The sequence below is a fragment of the Podarcis tiliguerta genome (assembly GCF_965153285.1).
Source record: "Podarcis tiliguerta genome assembly, chromosome: 5".
NCBI lineage: Eukaryota > Metazoa > Chordata > Lepidosauria > Squamata > Lacertidae > Podarcis > Podarcis tiliguerta.
Genome location: NC_139538.1, coordinates 37,851,707 through 37,874,864, shown reverse-complemented (window position 1 = coordinate 37,874,864; position 23,158 = coordinate 37,851,707). Strand labels below are relative to the sequence as shown.

General features: G+C 41.7%; 1 protein-coding gene and 1 long non-coding RNA gene across 7 annotated transcripts; one reads left to right on the top strand and one right to left on the bottom strand.

Moving 5' to 3' along the window:
- Positions 1-20: 20 nt before the first annotated feature.
- TRA2B (transformer 2 beta homolog) lies at positions 21-18,029 on the bottom strand. 6 transcript variants are annotated; one of them, XM_083441250.1, is made up of 10 exons: positions 17,922-18,029; positions 9,235-9,512; positions 8,826-8,959; positions 7,676-7,838; positions 5,709-5,897; positions 3,716-3,831; positions 2,848-2,934; positions 2,229-2,309; positions 1,153-1,226; positions 21-567 (listed from the first exon to the last, which is right to left on the bottom strand). In XM_083441250.1, the coding sequence occupies exons 4-10, from the start codon at positions 7,706-7,708 to the stop codon at positions 557-559; spliced, it is 591 nt and encodes a 196-aa protein (XP_083297376.1). In that variant the 5' UTR covers positions 7,709-7,838; positions 8,826-8,959; positions 9,235-9,512; positions 17,922-18,029; the 3' UTR covers positions 21-556. The 6 variants fall into 6 exon arrangements, with proteins under 6 accessions (XP_083297376.1, XP_083297375.1, XP_083297372.1 ...); XM_083441249.1 differs by lacking the exon at positions 17,922-18,029 and adding an exon at positions 16,133-16,278; XM_083441246.1 differs by lacking the exon at positions 17,922-18,029 and adding an exon at positions 16,133-16,268 and having other exon boundaries at positions 7,634-7,838; positions 9,278-9,512.
- Positions 18,030-18,179: 150 nt separating this feature from the next.
- On the top strand, positions 18,180-22,776 carry LOC310678897. Its single transcript, XR_014512011.1, has 3 exons — positions 18,180-18,392; positions 20,138-20,509; positions 22,622-22,776. It is a non-coding gene; the product is annotated as an uncharacterized lncRNA (long non-coding RNA).
- The last annotated feature ends 382 nt before the right edge of the window (positions 22,777-23,158 follow it).

Sequence of the window (23,158 nt, the reverse complement as noted above, 5' to 3'; positions counted from 1 at the left end):
CTACTTACAGAAATAACAAGTTACAATGTGGATTTTTATTCATACTTCATATTACAGAAAGTATTTGAGAAAGGTTTGGGGTACAGAATTTTGGATAATGCTCTGAATTTGGTAAAGGTTTTATTCTTTCTCCGACTCAAACTTTGGCTAAGTAGGAGATATGGGCTTCAAAGTAAGTTAAAAAAAACTTTATTATGCCACCATTTCAAAGCATATTACACAGGTTTTGTTCTTCAAAATACCTTGGAAACTGTAAAAAAAACCAAAAACTGAACGAAGAACTTTGGACAATAGAAACCCTTCTGCAAAGTTCAGACTAAAACACATGCAGAAGACATACTGTTCTCAAAACATAACTTTGAACAAAGCACAAACTACACAAATATGCAGAATGAAACAGCATTTTAAAACTTCACCAAAAGTAGTCTCCATAAAAGGTGTAAAAGTCACCTATTCACTAGGCACTATTAGACTTGAACAAAAGTAACAAAGTATTGTCCACAAGATTGCAATCTCAATGCACTGTCTGTAGCTACAAAGTTCTTTGTTTCACACTTCAATAGCGACCTGCAAGTAAAGAGATTGAGAGCTCCATTAGAAACCTGGGTGGGTTCCATTTCTGTATACTAAGTCTACATACACTGTTAATTCAAAAGCTGGATACTTGGGGGCAGCAGGGGAAAAAACAGTTGAATGTGGCAGATCACGAGTACTTCCCCATGTAAATTAAATGGCTTGGATCCAGACTTGCTCTTCGGGGAGTGGCAAGGTTCTTTCTCTTCAGGGAAGGGTGTCTGATATGGTGGTTCCTACTGGTGGGAGATGAGGGGATTTCCACCAATTCCCACACATCATCCATGCCACCTTCCATTTTGTTCAGGAAAGTTCAATCCTCCAAGGCTATGGGGGTTTTTTGGGGGGGGGGGGCGGGGACTTCAGGAGGAATTGACAAGTGTTGCCTCCTCCCTTATGTAGCACTCTGTTTGCAGAATACTACTCAAAGAATCCAAGCTTACATATTTACCTTTTTAAAAAAAATATGGAAGCATTAGCTAAGTTTAGAAAAACTTAACTGCACTGAATCTCAGCTAGGTGTTTTTCCTAAATAATCTCTGGACTTCAAAATATTAATATATTTAACTTGTGACTTACGAGGTGAATAGGATCGAGACCGGGAGCGAGATCTGTAGCCCCCCCTGCTGTAATAGGGAGATGGAGATCTTCGCCTGCAGAGAATACAGCAGTGATGATGGTTTAAGTTTTACTTACACTACAGATGTTCATACACAACTTGTTCTAGTTTTGTCACCCGTACCCTTTGTATTTCATGCACACTAAGCATACCAACTAGATAGAATATAAGATCATGAACTTTACTGTGTTATACATTAGTTTCACAGTCCAACACTGCATTAAAAAAGTCCAAAAACTGCATTAAAAAAGTTAGAAACTAGTATATTCCAGTGCTCCCTTCCTAGTAAGAAATCTGCTTGTTCTAATGTCAAATATTAAAGCCATTGCAAATGCAGCTGCGATATTCAGATCATCCTTAATTAGCATGCCAATGAGACATACTGGTGAATGAACATGGAAACATTAAGACTGATCTATGCAATAGGTTTTTTTTTTTTGCAAAAGCATCTCCATATGAGATAATTGTTTATATAATTAATTTTATAGTATAATAGAGCATATCAACATGGGATACATGTCTAGGTTAGCACAGAAATGTCTTAAGAGACTTGCTCTTGGAGTAAATTTTGTGATTAAAGTTAAGTCACTGTCATTTTTGAAGTTAATTTAAATCAGACAATCTGTGTAATAGGGGCGTGCTACTACTATGGACCAGAAAAAATATATTCATAATGAATACAAGATCAATCTCTATCTTTATCTGAAGTTAGATTTTGACTTCTGGACTCAAATGTTCTGTGGCACACTTTCCCACTGAAGTCTTCCCAATGATTATACTTCCTCACTGATAATTCCTTAGTACAAACAATACTTTTCTAAATGTAAATTTTGACCACATTGAATGCTTATAAAAGGTGGGCGTTTCCAGAAGCTGTGCTGCGTAACAAATATTAACTTCCTCATCATCAACCTGCTTTATTGGTTTTGGAGGTACCATATCCCCAGGTTTTCTAAACATTACCCAAGCAGGTCATTTCAGCAATGTTTGTGTATTTTTTTAAAATAAAAAGGCATGAAATCCTTTTGTAGCATACCTGTACATCTGATCCCTGTCTTGGGCACCTCGCCATCCTCCTCCTCCTCCGCCACCACCTCCTCCGCCACCACCTCCTCCTCTGCAAAGAGAAAAGCAGAACCATTTTTTGTACTTTTATTTACTGAATTTCACAAATGATATATGGGATTATTGGTCATGTCACGTCTTACATGAAATGCTTAAACATGCCAAACAGACCCAAATGTCACATCAGTACTCCACATCAGTATTACAGCTGCAGTAAATTTATCATTTCTTGGTACAATTCTGGAGTACCAGTATGATGGAGAAATGTATTCACCAGTGCTTTTAAGCCCATATTTGGATATGGATGTCAATAGGATTTTGAAAGCAACAAGGACCGAAATAGACTGACATCGCTGGAACTCACAATTACAGATCAGAATAAAACGTCATACTTTAAAGCAAGGATGGGAAACATGTGACCCTCCAGATGTTGCTGGAATCTGATTCCCATTGTCCTTGACCATGGGCATGATGGCTGTGACTGACAGGAGTTGAGATCCATCATCACTGGAAGGGGGCAGCTTTCCCATCCCTGTTCTAAAGGATTCATACAATCTTATTAAGTAATAATCGGCAAAAAGTAGACTTACCTGTATGATCTGCTATAATAGTCACGGTCATCATAGCCTCCTCTCTCAAAACCTCTGTCATAGTAATCTCTCCGTCGGGAACTTCCACTGTAAGGAAACACACCATATATAGGTATACAACACAGGAAGTAAATACTGGGTGAAACATCTAGTAGGAAAGCAGAGGAGAGTGCATGCAAAGCATTTTTCACTGGTGTGCCAAATGCCATCTGGTCCCCTTCATCCATCTATTTCCAGATGCTTTGTATGAGACAGGGGGAGAAAGAGACCCTGCTTTGACAGGAATCCACGCTGGCTGCACCATAGCACGTTTAGACACCACACCACCCAAGTGCCCACCAAGAGCCTCTTGTTTTAGTTTTAGGGATTTTTTGGCTGGTTGGGCATCTTGCTTTTTTAACTGTGGCTTATTTCAATTTGTGGTAGGGTGTAGGTGTTTTGCTTTGGGAGGTTTCTAAGCACCACTAGTTTTTTTCCTGTGAAACGGGTATTTTATGATGCCCATGACAGTCCAAATGTGCCAATGGCCCAAGACGACTGGGGACCCCTGCTTAGATTATAAGTCTCAGGGGCAGGGACTATTGTTTTTAAACTTTTGTAAAGAAGCTTGCAAGTGTTAAGAGACAACAAGAAGTTAACATGCCTTCCGAATTTCTGGAAGCTATACAACTAGTCTAAATCCTGCTCTTTAGCGAAGAAATCCAGATTCATATTTTAACTGCCCAGATTTTAAATCCCCACATGCTAATACATAGCACAAATAAAATACAGGTGATACTCTTATATTAGTTTGAAATCCAGGTTTTCAATATGAAAAATAAAGTTAACTCTGATTATTTCTAGATTAAATATAGTTACAACAACTTACTAAGTAGGTCTCCCCATGTATATTCCAGGAGTAGGTGTGTGAGGCCTTTTTGTTATTGAGAAATCAACTCTGATCCTTCTTCCATCAAGTTCCATTCCATTAGCACGTTCTTTTGCCTATAGGAGTTGAATTTTTTTTTAAATCGTAGAATAAAGTTGTTCTGAATCCAATTTAATTCACATCAAAAACAAGTTAGAAACAAACTTACTTGCATGGCTGGAAAGGTATTTTACCAGGTACAAGTCTTTATTTACTGCACTAGGAAAAATTAGTCATGCTCATTTCAATTTTGAAACTATTCTAAATACATACCACACTGCAGTGCAGTTTTAGTTATGACCAGAGTTGGTTACATAAAATAGTTGGTTACATAAAACAGAAGCAGGGATCTTGTTGTTTCCTAGTCACTGCTCACATACATTTTAAAAGAGATGAGCAGCAAATGGGACATACATGCACTCTGGGCACAGGATGTCACTACACATGTATAGTATGCCTACTTACATGCATGCCATGCATATATAAGGAGTGAAATTTCTGTTTACTGTTTCAGATAATTTGGAAGAGGACAAATCACAACCTAAACAGCGGGTAAACTCCATTTATTTGAACTTTTGAAATGCCCATGATTTCTGTACAATGGTTTTCCACCTTTGCTCATGCAAGGAATGTAAACTGGTAAAGCTGAGGTTCCACCAAGCAGCCCACGGAGTAGAACTATGTGGAATGCAGAATACTGCATCTGGAAATCTCAACTCTTTTCTTACCAAAACTGCATTAGTAAGAACACTTATGCAGAAAACCCCCACCAAATCACAAACCAGCTTACTCTGATTTTCATGAGTATATTAAGTTTTTCTGGTGTATACAGGGGAAGGTCTGAAGAGTAGTGACTGGGACTGTGAGCTGAAATGCCTCCCGTTCAAATCTTATTTGTGTCATATATACATATATACAACAATCAAGCAATGAGAACTGGCCTTTTTATGGGGTTGCTTTAAGGATTACTACTAAGAATGAATGTTCATGAAGAGATCTGAACATCTGAAATGTGTTACATAAATCCTAAGGACAAAAATCTATATAAATGAAGGACACCCAAGAAGACAACCCAAGAACAGCATTCCATCTGGCCTGTAGGAAGAGAAGCCCTGATATACACTGACCATTTCTAGGCAAGGTGCTATTTCACTTGGGTTTATCACAGCCCTGTTAATAACAGCAGCAGTAGTACCAGAGAGTTTGAAAGGAACCACCAAGCAACTAGTTAATTTTTTGAACAACCTTCCTTGTGGAGGGTTCCCTCAGCCTCCTCTCTTCTCCCCTCTACTTGGGAGTCCCTCTGGGAAGCTACAGCTCATGCCCTTGGGTCTCTGAGCTGACCCCCCGCCACCCCAAAGAGAGGTGCCTCCTCACACTGCCCCAGAGGGGCCTGGGAACCACCCCCTGGCCAGCCCCAGAGGCACTATTCAGCTGGGGAGCTTGTGGCCAGAGCTGCTGCAACAAACAGCTGTGCAAGCCTTTGGGAAGCAGAGACACGAGAGGAAAGGAGGGAAGGCAAGAGGAACAGAGGCCAGTGCTGCCCACAAAACCTCTGACCATCATTCAAGGCACCCCAGGGTGCCACAGCACCCTGGTTGAAAACCAATGTCTTAGCCTAACCAGGGTTGTAGCGATGATAAAATACGAAGGAAAACACGTATGCTGTCCTAAGCTGTTAGAAGGGAGGACAGGATACAAATTAAAATAAGACATAATGCAAAGAGGCACATGGCTTGCGTGACCATAAAAAATGAGCTATCAACTGAAAACTGTATAGTTACAGCAACTAATTAGGATCCACCCTTGTTCAGGAAATGCATGGTTTGCAAAAGTAGGTACCTTAAATCACTTTCTTGATTCAAAACTTACTGACATTGGGAAATGTTAAACACTTTATTAGCATGGGCTTTAGAAAAGTATGAAATATTTTAGAGGAAAGACACTCACTTACCTCCTTAGCATCATCAACACTTTCAAAGTACACAAAGGCAAATCCTCTAGAACGTCGGGACTGCTGGTCATATACAATAGAAACATCAGCAATTGGGCCATATTTGGAGAATACCTCTCTCAGGTCCCTTTCTGTTGTGTACAAGCTTAATCCAAACACACCAAGACAACAGTTTGGGTCGGGATTTGCCTGTTTTTTTAAAAAAGAAGGAGTTTTCATAAGAATTCAAGATGTCCCCCAAAATTGTTTAAATGCTTTGGGATACAATATAAAAGTGTTATTTCAGTAAATTCAGTAAGCTCTAACAGGTCTAAGGGCTACCCTGCTGGGTAGGATTCCAGTGTCCCTTCATTTTGTTTTCTCATGAGAGAAGAGAAGGTAGAAAAAAGGAAATCAAAATGTTGTAAAGTTCCAGGCAGTCTTATACAGTGGTACCTCGGTTTTCTAACGCCTCCGTAGTCGAACGTTTCAGAATTCAAACACCGAAAATCTGGAAGTAAATGCCTCAGTTTTCGAACAAGCCGCAAGAGGAAACGCAGCTTCTGTTTTGAGTTTTCTGTATTGAGGCTTCCGCCTTTTGAACGTTTTGGAACTTGAACTGTCTTCTGGAATGGATTACGTTTGAAAACCAAGGTACCACTGCACTCAAAGTCTCATTCATATGCAGGTTCACTTAGAGAGCATTAACAAAAACCGGGAGGGGGGGGAACGGGACGGTATGGGACAGGAAACCTATGATTTCTCATGTATGACAACCCTTTAACCTCTGTACAGTGTCTTCCATGGCTTTCTGGTTTTGGTCAAGGAGCATTTCTGGGTTTAATATCTTATTTCCCTAAAATAATGTAAATATCTCATTACATGTAGCCGTGTTGGTCTGCCATCGTTGAAACCAAATAAAAAAATTCCTTCCAGTAGCACCTTAGAGACCAACTAAGTTTGTTATTGGTATGAGCTATCGTGTGCATGCACACTTCTTCAGATACACTGAAACAGAAGTCACCTTATATATAGTGAGAGGGTGGGGAGGGGTATTACTCAGAAGGGTGGTGGGAATGGGTGATTGGCTGATAGGTGTGCTAAACCTGTTGAAGACTGTTAATGACTGCAATTGGTCTTACAGGAAAAAGCAAGGGGTGAAAATGGAAACAGAAGTTGCTGAATTGCAACTTATTACCAAACTTAAAACCATGTAGTGATCTGGTCTGAATAGAGACATTGGATTCTTATCTCATTATACACGAGAAAGCTATTTTTAGCCATCTCACCCCTTGCTTTTTCCTGTAAGACCAATTGCAGTCGTTAACAGTTTTTCTAGAACAGGTAATCCATTTAGTAAAAGTTGCTATGAAAAGAATCCAATTAACATCTTCTAATTGCACTCTGGGGCTTCTAAGACCATCCTCCCCAAGGCAATCTTTCGTGTCCCCCAGCAGCTGCTGGAGAATGTCAGGGGACTGAAGTTTACCCTAATGTGTAAATTTCAAGAGCTCTCTCAAAGGAGGCACTTTCTGCTACCTCTAAAGAAAGCACTGCAAAATGCAATACAACACATTGGAACTGATTATGTAACCATTATTTTACCTGCACTGAATTATAAATATCAACCCAGCCATTATGTCATAACTAACTAATCTAGACAAAACACACCATTCTTAGGGGGAAGTGCCAAATCCTGCACACTTAAACAAAATAAATTAGAATAAAGCTTAGTTTAAAGGTTTCTCAAGCAGTAGAATAACAATCTTAAATATACAAGTTCAGGTTTAACCATGCACAAATATTAGTACAAATGCCGTCTACGCCCACAGTAAAATCCACCAAACATTTTAAATACCATTTGTGAGACATATTATAAATCAACTTAAAACTTTTACATGATTTCTGGGTAATTTGAAAACTTTAGAACCTCCAAAGACACACACAGCTGAATTATCTCTGGTCAACTGCTGCCATCCCAGCCTTACTCTGTTGCCAACATGACGCCGCCGAGTAGACATAGGAGAATGGCTGTGACTGTGTCGGCGACGATAGTCGCGGCTGTAAGATCTGCTTCTTGACCTCCTATGGGATCGAGAACGTGAACGTGACCTCGTATAATGTCTGCGAGAACTCCTCCTTGATCTGGATCTGTAAATAGGAAGACTAAGATTATCTTGAACTACAGGTGTCAAAGATGAAACTTGCATAGCATAGAGATGTTTCTATGTCTACTGTATTTTTAGTCTTAATAACTGCCAGTCTGGGGTACAAATAATCAATGCGGCCTGCACTAAACATCTGACAGTCAATGGTAAGAAGGGATTTTAATAATCAGAACACTAAAACCCAAACCCTGTCCTTTGTTGTGACCTTCAAGTTTCTGATGAAGGTGAGATGTGGAACAGAGCCTGTGCTGAAGACCTTAATGCACAGGCAGTGAAGTTTAGAGTAAAAATGCAGAGCTATAGACAGACGCCTATCAGATTATTTAAATCAAAATGTCGGTATGCACATTGAGTCTCAGCCTGTTTGATTTCCGCCATGCAGTGACTGTGCCAAGCCCTGCTTTAATTATATACAGATTCTCAGTGTTTTACAGTAGCCAAACCAAAATTTCCTGAGAGAATATCTATCTGAGCAAATTCCATTAGAATAGATATACAAAGCTTAACTGAAAGTTTGCAAGTGAATAGAAACTGGTTTCTAAAAGCGCTTCATCTGGGAGTCAGAAATACTTTTTTGAAATACTGGTTATTCAACTAATGCCAGGGAAAGATTCCACATAAAGAAGTATCAATACAAGAATATGACACTTAGTAGATACCCAATGTAGTCTTAAATAGCAGGGTAAGAGAATGGCTAATAGGCTCGGCCAATGCCATGCCCCTACAATACAGCCATACGCTTGCTGAGACTATTGCTGAAAGAGGCCGCTTTCCACAGAAAGCTTTACAACAACTCCTTGCTGCAATGGTGTCTTCAGGCTAGACAAAGCTACAACCTAATAATCTAGTCTATAATTGCACCACACACAAATCCACATCAACTTACAGTCGTCTCCAAAACTTCTTTTCTTATAGATAAAAAACAGCAAGGTTTTTAGACACACCAACCTCTTCCTCCAGACAGGCTTACCGAGATTCAGATCTTGATCTAGACTTTGACCTAGATCGCCTTGAACCTTCCTTGGACCTAGATCTGGCAGGTGAGTGTCTTGGAGACTTGCCGGAACCGTGAGCGCTTCCGCTTCTGGAAGCGGAACGGGACTCCTGCGTGCAGAAAAAAAAATAGTTTAGTTTAATTTGAATGCTACTTCTCCAGTACTTTATTCTAAACAAGCTCTGGTAAAAGGTATGAAAAACATTAATGATCTGTGTCTCCATTATGTGTCCGGGCAGTTGCCATTAGAACTGCCTAGATTTATAGGTATTTTGCACCTGTTAAGCACTTATTTTTTTAAAACCTGCATGTTTTTTCTATTAAACAAATAATGCATGCATGTTTAGCAAAATATACAGGGACACATAAACAGACTAGTAATTACTTAGCGTAGTGCTTTCAGATTCCAGATTACTTCTTATCTTAACTTCATTTTTATTTCTTTTCTTCATTCTTCCGTTTCAAATTCTGACTTCTTTCATCTTCCCCACTTCACACAAATTGCTCAATATTCTATAAGTGGGACTTCTGGTCTGATAATTAGCATGCATTCACTTTCTTTTTTTTCAAATTTCAGCTTCACTTATTCCTGAGCTTCAAATAATTCTCATTTATAAAACTTGTCAAATGGCGACTTCCGCATTTTCCTTCTTCAACATTAACCTTAATAAAAAAAGAACAGGATGAAGAATATTTAAAACTCCAGGATAGATATCTAGTGCCAAGACTGAAACTAGAAAAAATGCTATGTGTTTGCACTATTTTAACTAGATATGCAGTTCTAGTATGACTTTCTTTTTCAAATGATGGCAATTCAATGAAAAATGATTGACCAGCTATGAATTTGCTAATTATTCCTACTTCAAAATTAACGTGCAACCACTGGAATGAGATCTTAGACTGCAACACCAAAACTCCATGAACTCCATGTGCCATTCCTCACATAAACATTAAGAAATTAGTCGTATGTCTCAAACTCAATTTACATACCTCTGCTCAAGTTTGGTGTTATTCTTTTTAAAAGCATATAGAACTATTGAAAAGCCATACCAACCAGGTTTCAAAAAATAATTTAAGACACTTCATTCATTAACAAGCCTATATTTGCAAGTTATAGTAAGTAGACTGTACCCTAACCTCTACAACAATGAAGAAATGGAGAATTCTATCTTGTTACAATGACAACTCTAGTTTATGCTAATGTTTTATTAACCTTTGAACTTTGCACAACTGAAAACACTTCTGCACTTACTAGAATGTTTCTGTGCTCACAGATTCTATTTAAGGAATTCTGAGAGCTTCCATGTTAACAGTAGGGATGAACTGTCTTAGTAGTAAAAAGGATACTATCCAATCAAGTAGTTCTATTAGCTGAATGACTTCTGGTGCTAACTGAACTTCCCCTGCCTCTCCTTTCCCACCTCCAGATCTGTTCTAAGTCCCCACCTCCACCATATGAAGCAGATTTGGGAAGAGCGTAGGTTGGTGGTGGTGTGAGTAGAAAGAAGTTCTGTTGCGCAAATTGAAATCTTTGGGCTAATGAAGCTACTTAATTGGATACCGCTTAAATATTATTTTCTTTCTACATATGACAATGGCCCCCCAAATCCTAAAACATGTGGATTGATATAGTAGTAAGTTTTTACTGACAAAACCACTGATGAACAACATACTAGATGCACATGTACCATCAAAGGAAGTCTAAGGAAAATTAAAACAATGCATTATCATAATATGCAATTAGATGGTGTATTTTAAACAAGCTCTAAACCAATTCTTAAAATAGAGTAAACTATAAGAACACATTATAGACTTCCTCTGAAACGAAATGTGTTGGGATGGGAACAGACCACAACCTTGTCCTCAGGTAACTATTTTCATGACATAGGCTGGACACTTAAGCAAGTAATTTTGCTTAATGTTCTTCAATGTATATGGACACAAGAAAACAGAAATCCTCAAGTTTCACATTGCTGTCCTGAGGAAATCTACACTCTGTGCAATAGCTATTGGATTGTTTGAGTAGAGATTGTTACCATCATGCAGAATATGCAGTCTCAAAATTTTAATTAGTAAAAATGCTTGTTCAGAAAATATAAAAGCTGAATACTTGATTTGAAATCATATTGATTAAAGCAATCTATGCTCTTCTATTTGAAATTTCCCACTGTTGGGAAATCTATTCAGCTACAAATTGGCTACTCAAATAAAGAATCTGAGTTCACTACAAAAAGTATAATGGGTTAATAAGCAACTAACATTCCCTAGATCTAGAAGTCAAGCATCATGACCTTTGGAGGTTTCTAGCCAGTGACATTATTATGGGAACAACTCCAAAGAAAAGGAAGGAAGATTTTTAATTAAGTGATTCCTACAGCTCTAAACAGTATGATTTAAACAAAAAAGCAAAACATATAAAATGAAATATAATAATATTTTTGTATCCCACCCATCTGACTGGGTTGACACAACACTCTGGGGGGCTTCCAACTGAATGTAAAAATCCAAACAACAAAATACTACCAGCCACCCACTATAACAACACTATTATTGTTAATACAATTTCCTTTTAAAATACTATGAACATATTCTCCTGTTCAAACACCACTGAAAATTGTTAGGGTAGCACAGGAATGCCAAGATATGCCGTAGCAAGAAAATGGTTCCTAGATGCAGCATTTCTGCAAGATGGGAGCTATTTTCCCACTGCATAGATTTGTATTTTGCAAGAATGGATGTGGAATGCCAACTTGCTCTATTCCCTGCATTGCTCTGATGATTTAAGTGAGCCCACAGAACTACCCTTTCTGATTGGAAAAGTTAACGGGCAAATCCCTCATTTTCTTTTCTTTTCTAGTCCTCTTGCCTGGAGAACATAGGCTGAACTAGTTTTATGGCAGAATGGCACATAAGCAATCGTCTTATTAAATTGCAAGCTCTTCCTTATCCTTCATCAGGTAATGGCTCAATCACCCAATTCTTAGCCAAACCTTTCTTCCTGTAATTCTTGAAAGGTGAACTGAACCTATGATTCCTCCATAGCACCCCCCCCATTAATACAGATCAAGGCATCAACTTCAAAGCATTAATCACTCAGGCAGATGTGCAACTTCTTGCACAACATTCCTGTTGTGCCATCTCAAGTTACTCAATCTTGTGTATTTACTCCAGTCTACAAATGCAATCCAGTGGCTAAATCATTTACTGTATCCTTCACCATATGAACAACTCCTATACAGTCATACCTTGGTTGTCTAACGCCTTGGTACTCGTCCGCTTTGGCTCGTGAACACAGCAAACCTGGAAGTGAGTGTTCTGGTTTGCAAACATTCTTTGGAAGCCAAACGTCCGATGTGGCTTCCAATTGAGTGCAGGAAGCTCCTGCAGCAATCAGAAGCTGCGCCATGGTTTTTGAATATTTTCGGAAGTCGAACGGATTCCGTTCAACAACCAAGGTACAACTGTACTTCCATTCTAACTTCCCATGTTCCTGCTGCCACTTACACACTCCCTTCCCACAGTAATCTCTAGCCTGAGGTGATGGTAACTGAATTACCAGCGGTCAGGTAAAAGCTCAGTTCTTCCTTTTCTGCTACTCCAAGGAGTAGAAACTGCCACATAGTGAAGTCTTGGTCATGACCAGGGATAGTCAACCTAAGGCCCGTGGGCTGGATGCAGCCCAATCGCCTTCTCAATCCGGCCCACGGACGGTCCGGGAATCAGCATGTTTTTACATTAGAATGTGTGCTTTTATTTAAAATGCATCTCTGGGTTCTTTGTGGGGCATAGGAATTCGTTCATTTCCCACCCCAAAATATAGTCCGGCCCACTGCATGGTCTAAGGGATGGTGGACTGGCCTACAGCTGGAAAAGGTTGCTGACCCCTGGTCATGATGGTTCCTAGGCCTTTAACTAGCAGGCATGTGAAGTTGTTTGCCTCTGCTATAGACTCGGATTTAGAAACAATGTATTCAGATCTAGAACCATTCAAATTTCCAGGAAAGTAACATTTTAACAATAAGTGATATTGCTACCATGTGGCCCAAATTGAAATATCACCACTAAGCAGCAGCAACAATTGACTTGTTTCAAGCTAAATGTTCTTTAGAATGTGCCTCTTCCGTGAAGCTCATTCTCTTTCTGATGTAATCATACCCACAATACTCTGAATGTAATCTTTACTTTCCAAGTTCCCCAGTCACTGTATTTCTTTTGAATAAAAAGCAAAAATCTATTTACACTCATTTTTGCCCTATGTTTCAATCATTTGAAAGATTCAGTCTAACCAAGGAAAATAATGGTCTGCACATCTGCTCTGGTGACCATACATTAGGCTGATCAAGTGGGACACCCTTACTTTCTCCCTCCCAGAATGGCCAAATGTTCTTTAAGATTATAATCATGGTTTGTTTTTGGTTTTTTACATCAGAGCTTGCTGGGGTTGATGCAAATGCACAGTGCCATGCTAAAAGAAAAGCTTGCACATTTGAAATATTTACTTGTGCCAATGTTAAACAGAGAAGGCTGGCACACTAATTTACAGTTAACCAACAATCATGGCATGTGGTATTTGATACTACAGGGCTGAATGGAAGCTATAATGAATTAACCAAGTGACAATTCACAGCCTTGTCCCACCCAACACCTGCATTATTCAAGTCTCTCAAAACCAAAACAACATAGATACAAAGCCAACTAGACTTTACATTCAGTATTAGATGGGGTCCAATCTAAACTGAACTGTTGTATAAGGAAAATTAATCAGCAGGAAAAAGATGTGTATGCTACTGCAAGCCAGTTCCAGCTCCTGTGCCTATGGCCAAGTGATCAATTGTAATTTGTAATGTTTGCCACATGCACACACAAAGTTTTTGTTGTTGATGTATCCCTAAAAATGTAACATGGAAACAGTACCACTCCTTGACCAATACTCTTCTATTCTTGCTGACCTCACCATCTCCATCTCAGCATGGGAGGTGTTAGAGGGAATTTATAGCTCACACAAGCAATAAGTGTATCACAAATGGGAAGCAAACAAACTAGAAAGGTTTCCTCTCCTTAAGTCATTCCTTCCTAGCTCTGTTGTTTTTGTGCATACATGAACATGCACACTCTGAAGCTCAACAGGAAGGGAAAGTGCCCAAATGAGGAGAAAGTTCCCCTGGTTCATTTCCCTTTCTGTTCAGCATCCCAATTAGATTTTAAAAAAGCTGTGTGGGGATAAAATGGGAATAACAAGTATGTGTAGAAATTGGGGTACACTACACATTTTGAGGATTTGCTAACCCAAACCTCAGTGATTCAGCTAGAACTTAAGCTGGTATACATGTCACTTCCAGGCACTCACCCATCCAGGCACTGGCCAGACCCCAACCTGCAAGGTGGGAGCCTCATATGCCTTCCACCCATACTCTAGTCTTGAGAATTACATAGAATCTCTTTATGATCAGAGCTAACAAATTATCATAACTTTACCTTCAGCAATTTACCAGCTGACTAGCTCCCATCTGAAAGAGTCTCAATCAATTCATGCAATGCCCAATAACACGACTAAATTGCACACTCCCTTACTGTTAGCAGCTGTTTGTGCAAGATTAATATGGCAAAAGAGACTAGACATTTGAACTGGAAGTATACTAGGCCATTTTACTTCTTTCATACCATTTGTGGGTTCAGTTCCTCCCCCCTCCATCACTTGCTCATTCCCTCTGAGCAATGCAGCTTTCAACAGAAGCCAGCTCACAAAACAATCCAATCCACCAAACCTGAGGTGTGGATGGAGCAGTGGTATCCCTCTCTACCCAGTACTGCCTGTGGGAGAACATCACAGCAAGGGATGTCCTACTGCATCTGCCCAAAGGTGGTAATCAGAACAGTCCTCAAAGGTAATCAGCACAAGGTAATCCTCCTTCCTCAAAAAAAGTTGGGTGTTTTGGAGCCAAGCATCACAGAATCCACTGGATGATGTGATTGCAGCAGACCTGATTTGGGCCCATTTGCTGTGATACTGGAAGTTGGCATAACAAAGAGGCAACCGCACCTCCTTTCTGCTTGAATGGTGAAGCTGTGGCTCCCACCACAGAAGCCAGGGGTCTAAAATGCCTCCTTGGTCTACAGTCAAGAGAACCTGTAAAGTTGGTCTATAAGCTACAGACATCACTATATCATACATTATCACTTGATACACACACTCAAAGTATTTTCTTACATAAGCTTTTATGCCTCTGCATGAAATTCAGCAATATCATTCCAAGACTGGGCTCTTTATTGCTGCTTATAACACATATAACCTAAAGAGCACAGTGCAACTTGAAATGCAGATTCCAGCACTTTGACCAATTAGCTCAATGAAACCCAATGCTTCACTTATTCTGAATCTAAAGTTCCCTTTCAAAAAAGTACCTTCCCTTAAGCATTTAGGGTACCCAAGTTAGCCTGTTGAAGAAGGAGAAAAGTTCTTTTGCACTTTATTATGGCATAAGGTTTTGTGGACTTCATGAAAGCTCAAACCGCAAAAAAAAAATGTTTTCATTCGTTAAGATACCCTAAGGTTTTGGCCTGTTTATTTTAAATAAAGTACACTGGAAGCTATTCGATAGCCAGAAATTTGTTCCAAGTGAAATGCTGAGTGCGACCGTTAAGCTCAACGTAGAAGCGTCACGGGAACGATCCCCTTGCCATCCAGGCCAATCGAGACTGGAGCAGCTTTCCTCCGAGTCCCAAGCACGTTAGCAAGGCTGCGGAAAGGGCCGGACACGGCGTCTCTTTCCCGCGTTAGCCTCTTTCTGGGTGAAGCATCGCGGGGGCCAGAGCCCTGCCATTTTCTCTCCCTCTCTAGAGGGAGCCGCAGCCGAGGCGACGAAGGCGCTCCTCGCATCCCCGCTCCTCTTAAGTCCTGCGCGGCCATTTTGTCCCCGCGGCGGCGCGCTCATTCGGGTCACCAGCCCCAAGATGGCGCCGGGAGCGGGGCTCGCCGCGGAGCGCTACGTCACAGCGCAACCGCTTCGCAGGAAACGGCGGACCATTTTCTCGCGCCAAACCGACACGCAGCGCGGCAAAGTGGCGGGGGAGGGGCGGGAGAGAGAGAAGCAGCGGGTGCCGCTAAGCCGCTTCCCGCCTCCTCATCCCCCGCCCCGCGTGCACCTTCATCTCAAAGGCGGTTTTTTTCGCGCCCGGCCCGGAGGAGACGGGGAGTGGGGGAGGAACGAACTAAAAACAAGGCCCGGCTCCGTCTCTCCACCAAGCGGGCCGCTTATGCTGCGCTCGCAGGCTCTGCGTATTACCCGCTCGCCGTAGTTCTGCTCCCCGCTGTCGCTCATCCTCCCGCCTCGCAGCGCTGGACGCCGACCGCGGTTGCTACAGCCAAACCGTCCGTTCGCGAGCCTTCTCCGCAGAGGAAGTGACGACGCCACAGAAGCCCCGCCTCCGCGCGCGCGCGAGCGCCCGCCGCCTCGCTCCTCCTCTCTCGCTCGGAGCTTCCGGCGCTCGAAGGAAGGCGGGGGAGAAGCGACCCTGCCCCGCGATATTTGGTGGCGCTCGGCATTAGTGACAGGCTCGCTAAGGTGGTCGCCCTCCCGAGTAACTGCGGCCAGTTCAGCACCCGCGCGCGTGTCGTCTGTGTTTTACGCGTGGAGGGATTGGAGGTCGTCTCCCCGGTGTTTTACTTTGCAGTCACCGTTGTTTTGAGTTTCAGTGCCATTTTGTAAAAATCCTTGTTAAACTCGTGGCCTTGGTCTTTGCTTATTGTGAACACTCTTGATCGCCACCCCAGTCTTGAGAGTTGCGGGATTCCAGGGGTTCGGTCTCCTTGTCTTATAAGAATTTCAAGGTCTCAAATATAGAATAAATACTCATAAATGCACACATATCTAAATATATGAACCATGTGTTTGAAATAGTATGGTAGAGCAATCCTGAAGCCATTTTGACTCTCCCAATGATCTCAAATATTCCTCTGCAGTAAGGGTGGTCTTAGGTTACACCCCTTCTATGATGTATGCATAATGTTTCTGGGGGTGGTCTTGATCTAAAGGATGGGAATTTCAAAAGTCTTTATAAGCCCTTGCACAGCATTTTTGTGGGTCCTCCGCCTTTCCTGCGAGTGAGGGGAGCACCCTGTTGCAACAGATCAATAAAGATCAAGCTTACTAGCTGCTTTGCTTCTCAATATTCTCTGGTTGGCCTCTGTTATTTTCTCCTACCAATAGGGAACCTATGTAAGGACTCTATATGGGCTCTTAGATACCCCATAAGGGAAAGGGGCATATTTTTATTTACAACAGATGGCGACCACGCTCAAAGGGACTTTTGGTTACCCGGATTCTGGGAGCGAGGAAGGACTGGTTATCCAGCAAGCATCAGGCAGTTTGCCAGGAGGAATAACCAGTCCTCCATCGATCCCAGGGTCTGGAAATAACTGGAGGTTCAGCAGGGTTAACCAGAGGAAGCAACGCTTGATCAGGCTGGCCTTAAACAACCAGTCAAGAGATCGCAGGATCACCAGGAACAGAGCATGCGGAAGTGAGTATAAGTAGGAAGCATAATGTGCAGTCAGCCCATATTTCCAAAGATAGAATAATATACACATCAGCATTGTATGGCACAGTCTCCTCCAACCTACTGCCCTCCAGAAATTTTGGACAACTCCCGTCAGTTTATCCATCTAAGACAGGTAGGCAGTCTTTTTTCAGCTGCAGTCACATTTTACTCTTCCTACCACACTACTCCCCCTTTCTCTCTCCCACTCTGCCCAGCAAGTTACTGGCGAGGGGATAGATTGTCCTTGCAAGAGGTCTGAACTTGCAGATGATTTTTTAAATTAGGCTGAGGCTTACAGGCTGTACAAACCTAATCTAAGAGATGGCACACAGAGGCCTTAAGAACATCTTGTCCTCTCCTTGAGTGCTTTTGCCTGGTTGGGATGTTCCCTTAAATGCCATTGTGCCTTTTGCGTAACTGGATAGAGTAGGTGGTGGTGTAGAAATTTCTGGAATGGAGCCCACTGTACAAAGTAAGCAGCACATTCATCACTCTGTTCCCCTTTTTAACTCCCCACTCCCTGGCATGTGTTACCTGGGATGTTGACACAAAGGGGCGCAGCCATTGAAAAATATCCTACCCCCTGGATTTATGGGGTGCTATTCCCTGGCCATACATCTTTTGAGTCATAAACAAGCAGTTGAACTGCTGAGGGCTGGAGAGGTTATGATGATTCCTCCTCAACTGCTGCCATTGGCTGGGGACTGCTTGTGATGTCACAAAAGCACATGGGAGCTGAGTAGCTATATAAAGGTGGGCCAACAGAAAATCCAAGGCAAAGCTCCTTGCTCCCCGAAGACAACATAGTGGGCAACAGCTATGGCATCCAGCATTGGGCAGTCTACTTCCAGTTGGAGACAAACTGGCAAATGGATGGCTGCGATCATGCAACTGCGGAGCAATGTTTGCTTGCTGAGTGGGACTGCAGCTTAAAGGCAGCTGATATCCACAGTTGGAAGTTTACTGACGTCTGGCAGTGGACCTGGTAGAAGCTGGTAGATGTTGGTAAGTAGACACTGGCAAAGTTTGCATTTGAAAGCCAGTGGATGCCGCAGGACTGAAGCAGGCTGATGTTTGTGTGTGTAAGCTGGCTGAAATTCACCATTGGAAGCCCGCTGACAGCAGCTGTGTGGATATTTTAACCAGTCTCTGGCCCAAGCCACTGTTCCACCCTGTCTGAAATCCGCTACCATTATACCCCTGCCAAAAACATCAAAGATAGACAGTCTGAATGATTTTCGCCCTGTGGCGTTGGCACCCATTATAATGAAATGTTTCAAAAAACTGGTGAGGAAGCACATCTTATCTTGTCTGCCAGTGGGACTTGACCCTTACCAGTTTGCGTACAAGGCAAAGAGATCCACAGAGGATGCTGTGGTGATGGCTTTACATGCTGTCCTGACTCATTTGGAGAAGCAAGGGAACTATGTGAGACTGTTATTTGTAGACTTTAGTTCTGTATTTAATACTATTCTTCCGCATAGATTGGTGCCCAAATTATTAGACCTGGGACTTCCACCATGTTTGTGCAGGTGGATATTAGATTTTCTATCAAACCATTCCCAAAGGGTCAGGTTGGGTTCCCACGTCTCTGCAGATCTCATCACGAATACGGGGACGCCGCAGGGGTGCGTGTTGAGTCCGCTTTTATATACGCTCTATACAGCTGACTGTGCCCCCAAATACGCCAGTAATAAGATCATTAAGTTTGCAGATGATACAACGGTGGTTGGTTTAATTACGGCTGGAGAGGGGGAGGGGGCCTATAGGAAGGAAGTTGAGCAGTTGGGGGAGTGGTGCAGGAAAAACAACTTACTCCTTAACTTAAAGAAAACAAAAGAGATCATTGTTGACTTTAGGAAATGTAAATTGAATATCCAGCCACTTATTATTGAGGGGAAGTGCGTGGAACAGGTCTCGGTGTTTCGATTTCTGGGAATGGAGTTGAGAGACGACCTAACCTGGGGAGAGAACAGCAAAGACCTGGTGAAGAGAGCACAGCAGAGGTTATATTTTTTGAGAATCCTCCGGAAAAACAATCTCTCAAAGGACCTGTTGATGGCATTTTACCATTGCACTGTGGAGAGTGTACTAACTTATGGTCTGTGTGTATGGTTTGGGAGCTGCACGGCCAGGGAAAAAACAATGTTATTCAGGGTTGTAAAGACTGCAGAGAGAATAATTGGGTGTACTCTTCCCACCTTAGATCAAATCTATGCTGCCAGGTGCCATAAGAAAGTGGCAGAGATAGCACAGGTTAGTACGCACCCCAGAAATGATCTCTTTCAGCTTCTGCCTTCTGGAAGAAGGTATAGAGTTATTAAGGCCAGGACTAGCCGCCTGAGAAACAGTTTCTATGCAAATGCAATTCTGGTTCTAAACTCAGCATAAGGGGTTTCTACAGTATAGTGTATTTTAAAATAGGGTTTTAGAGTTTTTAAGGGGTTTTTGAATGTTTTATGTAGTTTTTATGTAGTTTTTATGTAGTTTTATGTAGTTTTTATGCAGTTTTATGTAGTTTTGCAATTTCATTGTCCTGCATGGGACAATAAAAGATATATCGTATCGTATTTGTGGATTGAAGCTCAGTGTGTATGTGAATGACTGGTGAGTAAACGTGTGTGTGAATGGGAGGTTCTGAATGTGGTCAAGGTAAACAGTGCTTTTTAGGAGTGGCGTAGGTTGCCCTCCCTATAAGACCTTATTGGGAATTAGGCATTTTGTGGGGGGGGGGGGTGTTTGTCCTCCAGGTGCACAGAGAATGAATGAACCAGTGGATATTCATGGGGAAAGCTAGTGGAAGTTGGCAGGCTGACATCAGGGATGAAGTTGCCAGGCAGGAGCCAGTGGAGGTGCCTGGGTGATGCTGTCAGATGGCAGCTATCCTCCTCGCAGTTCCTGTGTTTGCCATTCAGGGATGTCAGAAGCCTGTGCAGTTTTCCCTACCTGTGAGAGTAACGAAGAGATGGCAAGGCTGAAGCAAGCCACCTTCTATTTCTAAATAAATGTCTTTCTAAATACATTTAAGTAAGTAGTGTTCATCTCCAATATGGATAATGGGAGGCTGTGCAGATGCTTCCACAGCTGTTGCCATCGGCTACCGACATCTGCTGAAGTCACAGGTAAGTATAATTGTTTATACTGAAATGGAGAATGCCTTTGTGTATTACTGAAGGCTTTAACATGGGGTTTTTCCATGGGGCTTGTTGTTGTTGTTTAGTCGTTCAGTCGTGTCCGACTCTTCGTGACCCCATGGACCAGAGCACACCAGGCACTTCTGTCTTCCACTGCCACCCGCAGTTTGGTCAGATTCATGTTTGTAGCTTCGAGAACACTGTCTAACCATCTCGTCCTCTGTTGTCCTCTTCTCCTTGTGCCCTCCATCTTTCCCAACATCAGGGTCTTTTCCAGTGAGTCTTCTCTTCTCATGAGGTGGCCAAAGTATTGGAGCCTCAGCTTCACAATCTGTCCTTCCAGTGAGCACTCAGGGCTGATTTCCTTAAGAATGGATGCGTTTGATCTTCTTGCAGTCCATGGGACTCTCAAGAGTCTCCTCCAGCATCATAATTCAAAAGCCAAATTCCATGGGGCTATATTGAAGTAAAAGAATAGGACTCCAAGTTCCTAAGTGTTGTTTTCTAGTAGCTAACACCTGGGGAATTTGCAATTCAATAGCCTTCCATCTTGGAAGGGTGGTGGCTGAGTCTTTTTTTCTCAGGCTCTGTGGGAGTAAGGATGTAAATGAAGCTCTCCAGCAGCACACAGCCTCAGGCTAATGGAGGCTGTAAGGAGACACACACCCTTGTTTCCACATCTGTTTGGAAATGCAGTATCTTTTACAGTCGTACCTTAGTTTTCAAACAGAATATGTTCCAGAAGTCCATTTGACTCCCGAAATGTTCAGAAACCAAGGCGCAGCTTCTGATTGGCTGCAGGAGCGTCCTGCAGCCAATTGGAAGCCGCAGAAGCCGCGCTGGATGTTCAGCTTCTGAGGCAAAGTTTGCAAATTGACATACCTACTTCCGGGTTTGCGATGCTTGAGTTCCAATTTGTTCGTGAAGTAAGCTGTTAAAAAACCAAGGTACAACTGTATTTCTAAGAAGATGAACTTGTGCTGGACTTGCAATTATTTGGATGCATCTGATGTTTTTGTTCTGTTTTGAATAAAGTTCTGCAAGTATAGTTTTGAATTGAACAAATGGGTCAGACAAATTTTATTCCAAAAGGAGTCAGTTTTTATGCTTCCAGTTGCTTCAAGCTATGCAATATTAATATCTGCAATAGTCACAAATGGACATAGTGGCTGAGGAGAAAGAGGCAGTTACTAGTGGAAGGAGGGGGAGGGTGCAGCCTTGGTTTTCAAATGCCTTGGTTCCTAAACACCTAAAAACCAGAAATAAGTCCTGGGTCTTTCCATGTCATGTCAACGCGGTCATGTCAACCACTGTCTCAGATTTTGATGAAACTTGGTGTACACCCTTTCCTTATGGTTGAAAGAAACCCCATTAATTTTTTTCCCTCTGTCTCAAACGGTTTAGCTATCGGGAAGTGACTCCATTGAATTTTCACAATGGATTTCCACAGATCGAACACACTTGATCAAAACCACTTCAACACTAGATGTGTTCATTGATAACCTAATAGACAAAATAGAACATTTGATTCCTCAAATGATTCTTGTACTTTGCATCCTGTGGTAGTGCATTATAAAAGTCCTGACGGAGAGAATATGATCTCGTCCCATTGAATTGTTTCTGATGATTTAAAGCATGAAGTGAATATGGTATACAAAATTCAAGAAATAGTTCTGAAATATATAAAAGATAAATTTCCTCACATCAAACAGATACATTACTTTAGTGACGGCTGTGCAGCATGGTACAAAAATAAGTTCAACTTCCTAAATCTCTGTCACCATCAGGAAGATTTCCAAATAAATGCACAGTGGTCTTTCTTTGCCACTAGTCTTGGCAATTCAGAATGTGAGGGTATTGGTGGAACTACAAAACGTCTAGCTAGAAAAGAGAGTTTTCAGATACCCCTTGACAAGCAGAGTACTATTCCAAAAACATTTTTGGATTTCTGTGACAAAAAAATGGAAAAGGTCAAATTCCATTATATTGCAAGGGAGGACATAGACATAATCCGCTCTTCCCTCGAAACTTGTTTCAGAGACATGCTGACAGTTCCTGGAACTCACAGTTTCCACAACTTTAAACCACTCAATTCTACAGGCACAACTGAAGCAAGAAGAATGAGCATTGATAAAGAACCCTCCCTCTTAACCTGAGGAGGTTCCCCAAACTTTCTGTGAATGCTGATGATCTGTATCCTGGATGTTCTATCGCTTGTAAGTATGATCATTTGTGGTACTTTGGAATGATATCGGTGATTAATCAATACGAGGGAGATGCTTTTGTAAAATTTCTTCACCCAAAGCGACATTCACCTTCATTCTGCTGGCCTAGCCATGACAATTCTTAAGCATTACCATTTCATCATATGCTTGGTATTGCACAACCCCCACAGACAATCACTGGCAGAAGAAGTGTATGACGTTGATGGAAGAAAAAATGGAAAACTACAGGTGATACTGAGGCTACAGCAAAGAAACTGAGGAGCATTGAACTTGTAAGGTAATCAACTGTGATAACAGCACAATCTGTTATGGAAATTTTGCACTTTAATTTTGTACTTTAGTTTAATTGTTGTCCTTATTGTTATTAATGTATCTGCTGTCATACAACTGCCTCATTGTGAATTATGCCTCA

Bases quoted from the DNA above. Each gene is read 5' to 3' on its own strand.
- TRA2B (XM_083441248.1), bottom strand. From the start codon at position 16,168: ATGAGCGACAGCGGGGAGCAGAACTACGGCGAGCGG. The intron at 2,935-3,715 runs GTAAGTTGTTGT...GTTTCCTTACAG, and splicing joins TACATGGGGAGACCTACTTA to TGGAAGTTCCCGACGGAGAG. The intron at 1,227-2,228 runs GTATGCTACAAA...TATTCTCTGCAG, and splicing joins GACAGGGATCAGATGTACAG to GCGAAGATCTCCATCTCCCT.